The 13,650-nt window shown below is 42.4% G+C and overlaps 2 protein-coding genes across 10 annotated transcripts in view; one reads left to right on the top strand and one right to left on the bottom strand.

Moving 5' to 3' along the window:
• ZAR1L (zygote arrest 1 like) overlaps positions 1-11,644 on the bottom strand; it is an 83,723-nt gene extending 72,079 nt beyond the window's left edge. For 3 of the 7 annotated variants that reach the window (XR_006271130.1, XM_043477470.1, XM_043477471.1), the window contains exons 1-3: positions 10,567-11,644; positions 9,503-9,595; positions 7,718-7,792 (exon numbers count right to left, since the gene is read on the bottom strand). Coding sequence is in view for 5 of the 7 variants with exons in the window: in XM_043477470.1 (XP_043333405.1) it covers positions 7,718-7,792; positions 9,503-9,595; positions 10,567-11,199 (801 nt within the window). In the remaining 2 variants the exon portion in view is untranslated. Of the gene's footprint in view, positions 1-2,467; positions 2,903-7,717; positions 7,793-9,502; positions 9,596-10,566 lie in introns of those variants that run through there. The other 4 variants (XR_006271131.1, XM_043477474.1, XM_043477472.1 and 1 more) reach the window with 3 other exon arrangements.
• Positions 11,645-13,223: 1,579 nt separating this feature from the next.
• Positions 13,224-13,650, top strand: part of BRCA2 (BRCA2 DNA repair associated) — a 51,580-nt gene continuing 51,153 nt past the window's right edge. For 2 of the 3 annotated variants that reach the window (XM_043477460.1, XM_043477457.1), the window contains exon 1: positions 13,444-13,601. The gene's annotated coding sequence lies outside the window, so the exon portion shown is untranslated. Of the gene's footprint in view, positions 13,362-13,443; positions 13,602-13,650 lie in introns of those variants that run through there. The other variant, XM_043477459.1, reaches the window with a different exon arrangement.

Here is a 13,650-nt window from a genome sequence, read left to right as displayed (position 1 = left end):
TCCCTAAGAAAGGCAATCCCAAAGAATGCTCAAACTACAGCACAATTGCACTCATCTCACACGCTAGCAAAGTAATGCTCAAAATTCTCCAAGCCAGGATTCAATAGTACATGAACCGAGAACTTCCAGATGTTCAAGCTGGATTTAGAAAAGGCAGAGGAACCCGAGGTCAAATTGCCAATATTCGCTGGATCATTGAAAAAGCAGGAGAGTTCCAGAAAAACATCTATTTCTGCTTTATTGACTACGCCAAAGCCTTTGACTGTGTGGATCACAATAAACTGTGGAAAATTCTGAAAGAGATGGGAATACCAGACCACCTGACCTGCCTCTTGAGAAACCTGTATGCAGGTCAGGAAGCAACACTTAGAACTGGACATGGATCAACAGACTGGTTCCAAATAGGAAAAGGAGTACGTCAAAGCTGTATATTGTCACCCTGCTTATTTAACTTCTATGCAGAGTACATCATAAGAAAGGCTGGGCTGGAAGAAGCACAAGCTGGAATGAAGATTGCTGGGAGAAATATCAATAACCTCAGATATGCAGATGACACCACCCTTATGGCAGACAGTGAAGAGGAACTGAAAAGCCTCTTGAAAGTGAAAGAGGAGAGTGAAAAAGTTGGCTTGAAGCTTAACATTCAGAAAACTAAGATCATGGCATCTGGTCCCATTACTTCATGGGAAATAGATGGGGAGACAGTGGAAACAGTGTCAGATTTCATTTTTTTGGGCTCCAAAATCACTGCAGATGGTGACTGCAGCCATGAAATTAAAAGACGCTTACTCCCTGGAAGGAATGTTATGACCAACCTAGGTAGCATATTAAAAAGCAGAGACATTACTTTGCCAACAAAGGTCTGTCTGGTCAAGGCTATGGTTTTTCCAGTGGTCATGTATGGATGTGAGAGTTGGATTGTGAAGAAAGCTGAGCACCGAAAATTGACGCTTTTGAACTATGGTGTTGGAGAAGATTCTTGAGAGTCCCTTGGACTGCAAGGAGATCCAACCAGTCCATCCTAAAGGAGATCAGTCCTGGGTGTTCATTGGACGGACTGATGCTGAAGCTGAAGCTCCAATACTTTGGCCACCTCATGCGAAGAGTTGACTCATTGGAAAAGACCCTGATGCTGGAAGGGATTGGGGGCAGGAGAAGGGGGCGAGAGAGGATGAGATGGCTGGATGGCATCACCGACTAGATGGACATGAGTTTGAGTAAACTCCGGGAGTTGGTGATGGACAGGGAGGCCTGGCGTGCTGCGACTCATGGGGTCGCAAAGAGTCACACACGACTGAGCAACTGAACTGAACTGAATTTGACTCCAGAATATGTTCCTGTCATACCTCTCAGTTCCATTCAACCAAGAACTCAAATATAAAGGCATCATTTCACCATCTCCCACTTCTAATCCTGTGCATTCCACTTTCAAACATTATCTAGAATTGATGTATTTCTCTCCATCTCCATGGTCACCCACTCTTTTCCAAGCCATCGTCTTGCTCGTGTATTTGTTAACCTCCTAACTGGTCTTCCTCCTTCCGATCTATCGATCTTCTCTCATAGCAGTATGATTTTTACAGTAAGAATCTGATGTTAGTGCCTTCTTTAAATACTTTCATGAGCTGCCGCATGCTTGACCTGAGCCCTGCCTTCTCCAGCCTTTGTCTGATATTAGCCTCAGGGACTCTTGTTCCTGCCCCACTTCCAGGGCTTTTGCTCTTGTTGTTTCTATGGAACCAAAATCATCTTTTCTCCCAGCTCTCCCTCATCCTGCAGATCTCAGTTCTCATGTCACCTCTTTTCAACCACCCTTTCTAAAGGAGTCACTATTATAGCTCCATTTCCTTCGCTGCACTTAACACATCTAAATCTGAAAACATAAACCTATCACTAGCAGCTAAAGCTGTAGAGAATGTACTGGTCTACCTAGGTTCAAATTCTGACTTTATGACCTTCCTGTGGCTCCTTCTACTCATCTATTAAAAATGGATGCAATACAACTGCTGTGATGAGTTACAACAATGCCTAGCATATACTAAGTGCTATTTAAGCATTTGATATAATGATTACATATACTTGAAGGCAAGGACCCCCTTGATTGTCTCTATATTCCTGACACTTACAACACCCAGTTTACAAAAGTTTGTCAAATGACTATTGTTCCCTTTCATTGTTCCGTTTGTATTAGTGATAGAGTCTACCATTTCCCAATCTTTATTGATGTTTTTACCCGAGAATCACCAATTAATGGGGATTCTCTGATAGCTCAGTTGGTAAAGAATCCACCTGCAATGCAGCAGACCCCAGTTCAATTCCTGGGTTAGGACTATCCTCTGGAGAAGGGATAGGCTACTCACTTCAGTATGCTTGGGCTTCCCTTGTGGTTCAGCTGGTAAAGAATCTGCCCGCAATGCAGGAGACCTGGGTTCGATCCCTAGGTTGGGAAGATCCCCTGGAGACGGGAAAGGCTACTCACTCCAATATTCTGGCCTGGAGAATTCCATGGACTGTATAGTTCGTGGGGTTGCAAAGAGTCAGACATGACTGAGTGACTTTCACCAATTAATGTGCCTTCACAGTCTATTTTACATGCATTTATTTAATTCTATTCACATCAACAATTGTCACACAAACTACAAAAAGTACAAAAGCATAATCCATCTTCCAATACCAGGTGAGGGTCAAGTTGAAAGAAAGGAACTATACAGGAAATCACAGGAAGAGTTCAGGAGTCCTGAACAAAACACACTGCCTGTCACATGATGTATTTAAAGCTGCAAATGCTGCCACAGGAGAATCTCTTGTCTTTGCAGCGGCCACACAGTTCCTGCCGATGGGGCCTCCTTAGATTGATGTGTCTTTTCTTTTGAGGGCAGGAACAACGAGACTTTAAACAGGTCTTTAGAAAAGAAGCAACAGTTTGGACACTAAATCATCAAATTTAGTTCTTCAAATGAAAATATTCCTCCCTACCACCCATCCCTCCTATCTCTATCCTTTGAATCCCACGAGAAGTCCAAGACTAAGTTTTACAAAACCACTCACTGCCCATAAACTGTCATGCATTTTTTTCCCCAGTTGAATGGCCAAAGATGACCTTTAAGAGAAGATTGCTGAGCCAAACCAGAACATATAAGATAGAAGTTATAAAAGTTAAAGTTGTGTAGAGTCTTTTCATTATGCAGGTTTTCACATTTGTAGCCATGTGGGAGTGAGGAGTAGCGAGTATTAAGTGATTTGATTACCTGAACTGCAGTGATTCTTACCTGGTAGTATTTTACCTACTAGCAAACATTTCAGAATATCTGGAGTATTTTTGGTTAAGACAGGAGGGAGGGGTGTTCTAGGCAGCAGCCCAACCTTTTTGGTACCAGGGACCAGCTTCTTAGACAATTTTTTCATGGCCTGGGGATGGGGGGTGGGTTGGGGATGATTCAAACACATTACATTTATTGTACACTTTATTTCTATTATTATTACATCGGCTCCACCTCATATCATCAGGCATGAGGTCCTGAATGTTGGGGACCCCTGTTCTAGAGGAAGCTAAATGTTTTCCTTTCAGACATGGCTAATCTTTGCTGAAATTTGAAGTGTTTTTAACCATTATCCCATTCTATCTTCTGATATTAAGAAAAAAAAAAATCACACACCAAGGAGAATGGTATACTGCCCTGGTCCACCTTCCCAATCCTGTTAATCTTTGAAAATGTATGATCACTGATCTATTTTCTGTATATGTCCATAGCCAAAAAGAGTAAGTCAAGCTTTACCTTTTATATTGTGAAAACAGGCATTTTTATTTTCCAAATGAGTCTATATGGTTTATCAAATGTTGGATATATTACACTTATACCTTCCACCCTCTGGCTGATGAGTATGCATCCTTAAGAAAATTCTAACAGTGACATACTCACATAGTGTCTACTCTACGTACTGCTCTAAGCACTTTATATAAGTCCATTTAGTATTCACATCACCTTTATAAGGAATAAAAAGCTCAATGAAAAAAATTGTAATTTAAAAAATCAGGACTTACTCTAAAGGTAGGATTCTGGTTTTGGTAATGGTAGGTTAGGTAGTTCTGACTAAGTCTTCTGCTTAGGATAACTAGACAAGCTGAGCAAAGATACTAATTAAAAATAAGAACTACTTGAAGGCACTGGAGAATTACCAAAGTATCCCAGAGAAGGAAACCCAGAAAGAGAGATGAGCCTGATATTTGGGACTATCTTCTCTTCAAACGCAATTCTGTAACAGGTAAATTTTTAAGACAACAGGAAGCTGAAAATGAGCTTCACAAGCTGATGAGGCTGAAGAATCTTAAATATGTCACAATGGGAGAGCACTGGTTAACAATTCAGGTTTTGTGCTGGGACCCTGAAAGGCTACACCCTAAAGTAAGAATGAAACAAAAATTCATCAGCCTTCACAGATGCTGAAGCCCAACTTCAAAACAGCTCAATTATAACTGGCAAATAGTAATCAGAAATTGCTAGTATCTTCATCTGCCTAACATAAGCAAACAAGTCTTCTGTGAAAAGATACTATTCTGGCCTCAAATTATCACTATAATTTTTCACATACAATATATAGCACTCAAAAGTAACCAAGTTTCTAAGGAGACAGAACAACAATTCCTTGAAAACCAAGGAATGTGAAGAGGATAGCAACAGAACCACAGAAGATTAAGTTAATGGGGTTTTCTGGTACAGATTTTAAGAAAATGACGCTTAATATGCTCAAAGAAATTAGGCTGGTATTTCCAGCAGAGAAATGGACACTTATAAAGACATAAAAATTCTGGTACTGAAAAATGCAGTAAGGGGAATCTATAACTAAATAGGTAGTTGTACTGGAAAAAGCAGAAGGCAAAACGAGAGAAATGAAAGATGGTTTAGTAGATGATACCCAAACTGCAGGAAGGAGACAAAAGCATAGGAAACCATTTCTCCAAAGAAGACATACAGATGGCTAACAAACACATGAAAAGGTGCTCAACATCACTCATTATTAGAGAAATGCAAATCAAAACCACAATGAGGTACCATTACACACCAGTCAGGATGGCTGCTATCCAAAAGTCTACAAGCAATAAATGCTGGAGGGGCTGTGGAGAAAAGGGAACCCTCTTACACTGTTGGTGGGAATGCAAACTAGTACAGCCACTATGGAAAACAGTGTGGAGATTCCTTAAAAAACTGGAAATAGAACTGCCATATGACCCAGCAATCCCACTTCTGGGCATACACACTGAGGAAACCAGATCTGAAAGAGACACGTGCACCCCAATGTTCATCGCAGCACTCTTTATAATAGCCAGGACATGGAAGCAACCTAGATGCCCATCAGCAGATGAATGGATAAGGAAGCTGTGGTACATATACACCATGGAATATTACTCAGCCGTCAAAAAGAATTCATTTGAACCAGTCCTAATGAGATGGATGAAACTGGAGCCCCTTATACAGAGTGAAGTAAGCCAGAAAGATAAAGAACATTACAGCATACTAACACATATATATGGAATTTAGAAATATGGTAACGATAACCCTATATGCAAAACAGAAAAAGAGACACAGAAGTACAGAACAGACTTTTGAACTCTGTGGGAGAAGGTGAGGGTGGGATGTTTCAAAAGAACAGCATGTATACTATCTATGGTGAAACAGATCACCAGCCCAGGTGGGATGCATGAGACAAGTGCTTGGGGCTGGTACACTGGGAAGACCCAGAGGAATCGGGTGGAGAGGGAGGTGGGAGGGGGGATCGGGATGGGGAATAAGTGTAAATCTATGGCTAATTCATATCAATGTATGACAAAACCCACTGAAATGTTGTGAAGTAATTAGCCTCCAACTAATAAAAAAATTTAAAGAAAAAAAAAAAAAGCATAGGAAACACAGAAAAGAGCATAAAAGATTTAAGGGATATGGTGACAGTTCTAATATAAGTAATTGGAAGAAAAGAGAATGGAGATGGAAGTAATATTTTAAATGACAATGACTGATAATTTTCCAAACATGATAGAAGTCTCCAAGTTACAGACTTGTGAAACTGTAAGCAGGTAAATACAAAGAAACCATAATTAGGCATAGAATTATAAAACTTCTAAAAATCAAAGCAGAGAGAAATATCTTAGAAGCTAACAGACTTAAGATGAAAAAAATGAGATATTACTTCAAAGGAGCTGCAGTGAGACGAGCAGCCACTTGACAGAAACAATCAAGGTCAGATCCTTAAGGGGGAGAAAGAAACTACTGCTGCTGCTGCTAAGTCGCTTCAGTCGTGTCCGACTCTGTGTGACCCCATGGACAGCAGCCCACCAGGCTCCCCCGTCCCTGGGATTCTCCAGGCAAGAACACTGGAGTGGGTTGCCATTTTCTTCTCCAATGCACCAACCTAAAAACTTTACACTCAGCAAAATAACCTTTAAAAAAGCTATCCAGACAAAACAAAATGTGTCACCTTCAGACGTGCATTACAGGAAATATTAAAATGAGGTATTCAGGTCAAAAGAAAGTGGTCCCAGATACAAAAAGGATCTAAAAGCAGCAGAAAGAGTAAATATGCAGTTAAAACTAATTAGACTACAAAAATAATGTCTTTTGAAGTTTAAAAATAATATACAACAATAACAGCAAAGAAGTTAGGATGAAGAGATAAGGGATTAGCATGTTCTAAGGTCACTGCATTGTCAAGGAATGATAAGATCAACATCTACATAAATTGCTTAAGCATACTGTAAGATGAACCTTGAAGAACACTAAAGAATGAATAACTGCCAAGATAAGGGAGAGTGATTTAAAAAAAAAAAAAAAACTCAAGTGAACACAGTAAGTAAAAGGAGTATAATAGTAAGAAGATATATTTAAATCCAAAGTAATTATAATAAACTGAGAATGTCAGACTAGAAAAACTAAAGATAATAGTTTAAAAATATTAGACTAATTTTTTAAATTACTTCTAAGTAGTATAAAAATATTTTTAAGTGAAAGATTTAGGTAAAAATTCTTGATTATGAAAATCAACGATGTCACACTTTTCTGAAAAGCTTAAAAGAGCCATCTCCTGCAAGCTGTTTAAGAGCTCATCGAATTCTGTGACACCCAGACTTTGGAGACACCATGGAATCTGATTACAACTCTAATACTTAGTATCTGTCTAACTTTGGGCAACTTATTTTCTTACTGAACGTTAGGTTTTTGTTCTGTATCATGGGAATAACACCTACTTCAAAGGTTAGGTTACAGGAGATATGAGAAGCACTTGGCTCCAAGTTTGGCACATAGCTTAATATGCAGGAGAAAATGGCAACCCACTCCAGTATTCTTGCCTGGGAAACTCCATGGACAGAGGAGCCTGGTGGGCTACACGCCATGGAGTTGCAAAGAGTCAGATATGACCACCACTACCAAGAGCTTAGAAAAGGTTACCTATTAAGTTACATGCGAACTATTCACAAGGTGTTGGAGGAAAAACACACATACCACATACGTAAACAAACCACATAAGGCAACTTAAATCTCCTCCTTCCCAGCAAAAAGACTAGAATTTATGCTTTATTTTCTAAAATATTACAAAAATTCAAACAAATAGCAAACTGAACACTCCTACACAAATATCCACATCTAGCAAATCCTAACATTTTGCCACAGAATCTTCATGCTTAATAATGAAAACATTATGGACACAATAGAAATAGTTTGCTTACCTGGCACTGGATTGCTTCCACTCGATAAGGGTTAAAACTCTTTTGGCATTTGCAACAGAGTTGTTTGAAATAAACCTAAAGAGAAATTTGCCTTTTACAGAGGTTTATGTGTACCCTAGGCTCCCAGTTCTTAAGTAATCCATTCCTTCACCTTGCAGCTTGCTTTTGCCCAATCTCTATGCTGAGGTCTTAAGCTCTTGTGGTGCTATCAGTCACTTTTTCTTATTTTTCGAATCTCATTTTACCTGTAAAATCGAGACAATGCCATTCCCTTTTTCTATAGTTTTGACAACTACCCAGTAATGTACATAAAGCACTACAGTAAAATTCTTCAGTAAGAAGCAGCTATTATAATTTTATTCATTGCACAGACACAACATTTGACCTCCTTTTGTCCGGATCTATTTGTCTGTTTCTAATTTTTTCAGTATTTCTCCATTTGAAATTCAAATTACTTATAGTTATACACCAATGCACATGTTTCTAGGCTTTGTGCATTCTCACTTCAATTTATAAACCTTTAAAATCATACTTTGACAACAAGATGCCTTCCCTCTGACAGAGTTAATCGTCCCCCTTCTGTATTATTTTTATACCACTTCCATGTCACCAGTGCCAATGCATAGATCAGCAATCTCATCTTGTCTGCATCATTCCTATCAGAATCAATTTCTTCAGGATGAGTTCTATGTCTTGTTCTTTGTATTCTAAAATCATGAGTGTTTGAATTAAACCCACTGTTTTTATTCTAGCAAGAAAAAGAAAGTAATTTAAGTTAAAATATCTTTCACCTCCAGGATCTAGTAAATGGCTAGTGCAAAAGAGAAAAAAAAAAAAAAAAACTTTTCATTCACATCTCAGCATACCTCCTTGCTCTATTCCTCTATACTCCTTAAGTCAGAAAAGTGGTTGTCTAAAATGCAACAGCATAGGGGCCTCAAACTCAAATGCTTGTAGAGTTAATCAGAGAGACTAGGTGTAGGCTGTTGCAAAATGAAGGGCAAGTGCAGAGTGAAGGGAGACAGAAGCTACTCAGTCCCAGTCTACTGCTCCTCACACAGAAGTGAGGGTGTTTAAAGACCAGAGTTTGTTCAGGAAAACCTAAAAATGCAGAATGTGAAATCTTTCCCAAACTTAATATGTTGAGAACTAATTCAAATTAAGGCATGGAGCCTAAGTGAGTCAGTCTCTCAAGGTTAACCTTCACAATAAATTATTTCTCTCACTGCCCCACCTTGTGGACAGACAATGGAAATTTTCTAGAGCTAAAGCCCAAATTTGTTACAATACACCAACTGAAAAATGATTATACAGGTTGTATTTCACAAGGAACTCAGTTCAGTGCTCTGTAGTGACCTAGATGGGCCAGATTGGGGGTGAGATAGGAGGGAGGTCCAGGAGGGAGAGGATATATGTATACATATATCTGATTAACTTGGTTGTACAGCAGAAGCTAACAACACTGTAAGGCAACTATTAATATACCCCAATTAAAAAAAAATTATAACAAGTCCCAATGTATACAAGGTCAAGAGTTCATCTAAGTAAGGTAACATTTTGTCCAACGCAACTACCAAACCAAATGTAACACCAGGATGTGGTTCAGGAACTCAAGCTCTTGTGGACAGCCCAATTTCGTTCAGTCCAAACCTTTGCTTAGCACCTACTACGTCCTTGGCAATAAGGCTGCGTTATAGTCACGTCCCATTAGGACACACAGTCTTCCTCCATTTAACATCCATGCCCGCCCCATTCTTCTCCCATATCCCACTCACTTTCACTTACCTTATTAGTTCCAGAAATGCACCACACATAAGCACTCTCCCATCTGGTCTTACAATCTTTACAGTGAAAATAGCCATATTTGGGTTCTAAAAACTGCAAATACGGAGGAAAAGTCCTTTACTATCTTGAGGGGTCAAAAGTGAGTGAGAAGTCACTCAGTCATGTCCAACTCTTTGCGACCCCATGGGCTATATACAGTCCATGGAATTCTCCAGACCAGAATACTGGAGTGGGTAGCCTTTCCCTTTTCCAGGGGATCTTCCCAACCCAGGGATTGAACCCAGGTCTCCCGCATTGCGGGCAGATTCTTTACCAAGTGAGCCACAAGAGAAGCCCTGAGGGGCGAAGGGGGGAGAAGGATAAAAAGCCAGATCCTGTTATCCTTGTGGTTTTGTATAAGTAAAAAACAGGAAGCCTCCTTAACCTCACTCATAGCTATTCTCAAGGTCAGTAGATGAACTCAGCTGTCAAGGACTGACGACTCTGGGACTCCAGCTTCTCTCAGGCTTTTCCAATCTGTTTTCCCCAAGGACATGAGCACCAGCTGCACAAAATGAAGATCTGATCACACACTTCACAAACCCAAAACCCCTCTTTTGCCTCATTTGCAACAGCTATGGTTCCCAAACTTTAGAGGTTTCACAGGCTTAAAGTTGGCTCCTCATTGTACCAAAAAGCTAAAGAAACAAAGCAAAAGCACAGGGACTTCCCTAGTGGTCCAGTGGTTAAGAATTTGCTTTCCAATACTGGGAGGCGGGTTGAACCCCTAGTGGGAAACTAAGAAGCCCACATTCTAAACTACTGAGCCAGGGGCTCTGGAGCACGAGTCGCAACTAGAGAAATGCAGGCGCGCGGCAAGGAACGATCCCGCGTGCCGCCAGTCAGACCCAAAGCAGTCCAATCAATAAATTTTAAAAATCCACACAGGACATGTAAAATACATGTTTTCAGAACTTCCTCTCTCCTTTATCAAATAAAGGGAGGAAGTGCAAGATTCTGCTCTCATGGTGCCAGAAATGGTGGGGGTAAAAAAGAAGGCCAAGGCGAGGGGAGAGAAAGCTCACCTGGAAGTTAGGCCTCCCAGGCGGCTGGCTGGAGTCTACCGGGGCCGCCTTGCTCTTCCTCTCCCGAGGACTCGAGAAGTCTTCCTCCGCCAACTCCTCACGCGGCTGGAGGTCCTCGAGAGGATCCTCTTCTGACCTTGGTGGTGGTAGTGGCGGGGGCGGCTGGCCAGCCACCGGAGGACCCGAGGGCGCCTTCCGCAGTAGCACCTGGCCCCAGTGGCCGGGCACTGGTGAAGAGACGCCCCAGGCGGACGCGGGTGCCCTGGGGCCTGCGCTGGCCCAGGAGGAGAGGCTGTCCAGGGTGCGAGGCCCCAGAGAGCACTGCACGGACTTGCCCACCCGGGGGCTCACCTGCACGCCCACATCCTTGGTGTTGGCCTTGCGCAGCCGCAGGCTCAGGCCGGGGTTCATATGGGAGAAAACGGCCATGAGCTGGGCTCTCTTGTAAGGGTCCACGCAGTAGTCGGAGGCATTGGAGGGCATCAGCAGCCTGGGCCTGGCCAGAAAAGTGGGGGGAACGTTGGTTTGACTCCAGTGAGGTTGTCTGTGCTCAGAGGGTCCAGACTGGCCCAAACGCAGCATGTTCCCATAGCCCGGGTACAAGCTGTAGGGAACACAGAAGATGCGCTCCATCCGACCACCTGGCGCCCAGGCTCAGCACAATATCCCGAGGCAGTTTCAGTCCTTGTTTTGTCTTCCACCTTCATCCACCCCCTTTTTCTCCAGGTCACGTTGGTTCACGTTCTTCCAGAGCTTCTCCATTTATTTCAGATTCTGACGAGTGCTGCTGCCTATTACGCAAATTGGAGGAGGGAAGGCAATATCCCTACCTAGAGAGGCCTAATTGCCACCTGATCCATAATTGGAATCTCTGTCTTCAATCCACTGCTTTTGAATCTTTTTTTTTCAAAGCTGTTTTTCATTTAACTTCTTATTCACACACATGCTTTAATGCAATTCTAATTTATTCCTATGCATGCTTAGTCAATTCAGTCATCTGAATCGACTTGGTGATCCTATGAACTGCAACCCACCAGGCCCCTCTGTCCATGGGATTCTCCAGGCAAGAATACTGGAGTGGGTTGCATGCTCTTCTTCCCAACCCATGGATCGAACCCAGGTCTCCTGCACTGCAGGCAGATTCTTTACCATTTGAGCTACCCGGGAAGCTCCAATTTATTCCTATAGTGACTTAACAATTTCAGAGATTGTGTTTTAAAAATAAAAAAGATTGAATACAAGCAGCAAAATTTGAGCTGCTGCACTATTATAGTGAGAATAAAGAAGACAGTATTATAGCAGAATGCATAAATGTAAAAAACCTGGTTCTGCAGCAGCAAGGAGCATAGTTATGGGGGTAGGGGGGCAGTGTATTTAGTGAAAAATTACATTTCAGAGGGTTGTATAACATGTCAACCGTTCTCATTAGTCCACTCTAGTGAGAATTCTCCCCAAAAGCAGAAAAGAAGCAAACTGTTCTTAGAGGTTAAATGCAGACTTAATCACAGGATAGTTAAGTATCTTAAGTAAAAGACTTTAAGTGAAACTTGCCGTGCTGCACGCTAAATCGCTTCAGTAGTGTCCCACTCTTTGCGACCCCATGGACAGTAGCCTGCCAGGCTCCTCTGTCCACCTGGGCCTTGTTTACTAGACAACTTACTCAACTGGATGGTTCAGTTTCCCCATCTGACAATATTAAAAATTTTATAAGATTATTGTAAGGTTAAATGTGATATTACTTATAAAGCAACTGGATGATTCAGTTTCCCCATCTGACAACTCCAAAAAATTTATAAGATTACCATAAGGTTAAATGTGATATTACTTACAGAGCATAAAGAATAACTCACAGATGCTCATTAAGAGGTAGCTGTTATTGGCTAAAGATCACAGGTCTGGCTATCTGTGCTATTTAGACCTAGATGATCATAAGCTTTTGTGTCTACGTGTATTGAAAAGGTGTCTACAGCCAAGGATTATGATCAAATTAAAATGACACCTCAGGTACCAAGTAAACGGCACCCTTTTTCGAATTCAAATTTGCTTTCACTGTTCATTGGTCAGGAGCCTTTGGATAAAAGCAAGGCCACTATCACCTTCAGAATCCAGTTGGCTTTCTAGGTCCTACAATAAACCTGAATTAAGCCTTGTGCTAGCCATAGCCCATACTCTGTGAATGAGACTGCTGTCTTCCAGGGCAGTTTCAGAGCATGTCAGGCACAAAACAGGTGCTTAGCACCCTAGGAGCGTCAAGGATACGTCAAGGATACTACGGAAGCCTGCAGAAGGAAGTAATATCTAAAACTACAAGAGACTTGAGATAGGCTTAACAACTTGCCAAGCCGGGAGTCTCAAAGGTTTTTGAAATTCTGCTGCCCAACAGCAACACGCATTCTATAACCAATGTCCTGCGGCTTCAAATCTCAGCCCCTTCCACTCTATAGGGAGCTCTCCGTTGGGCAAGAAGTCATCCACACAGACTGACCACTGTGGGGTTTTTCTAACGTCTGCCCACTTTAGGCAACGCCCTCTTAGTAGAGAACAAAGACTTTTCACAGACCGCAGGCCGCGTCGGGGGTGGGGGCGGCCATCCAAACGAGAGACGGAGCGGAGGAGGGGGAGGCAGGGCGTATACATGGGGCGTGGTCCCTCCAAACAGCGCGGCTTGGTACTCTGAAGGCTCGGAAGAAGAGAACGAGCATCCCGGCTCTTTCTTGAGCGACTCCGGACTGACGCAACGTTTAGCCCTCGCCACAAGCGGCAGCACTGACGGCGCGGCCAGAGTTTGACTTCCGGTGGGCGTATACACTGCGTGCTGCGTCATGGCGTCATCGCGTGACATATCCCGAGAGCGGGCTTTTGGCGCGAGAATCTGAAACCCGGTGGGCGGAGGTGGGGCTGCTGAAGTTTGCTGTCTGGGGCGGTGTGTCTCCGCGAAGGAACCCGTGGGACCCGATTTCTTATCTGAGTGCCGGCGCGTTTTGTCAGCCTCCTCTGGCCAAAAAAAAAAAAAACCAGCTTCACCTCTGAAGGCGGTTAGTGTTGGCAGGGGTGGAGATGGGCAGCCTTCCGCGGTCTCAGGCG

Source organism: Cervus canadensis, chromosome 9 (genome assembly GCF_019320065.1).
Source record: "Cervus canadensis isolate Bull #8, Minnesota chromosome 9, ASM1932006v1, whole genome shotgun sequence".
Lineage (NCBI taxonomy): Eukaryota > Metazoa > Chordata > Mammalia > Artiodactyla > Cervidae > Cervus > Cervus canadensis.
The sequence above is the reverse complement of the archived record's forward strand: the minus strand, read 5'-3'. Positions and strand labels throughout refer to the sequence as shown.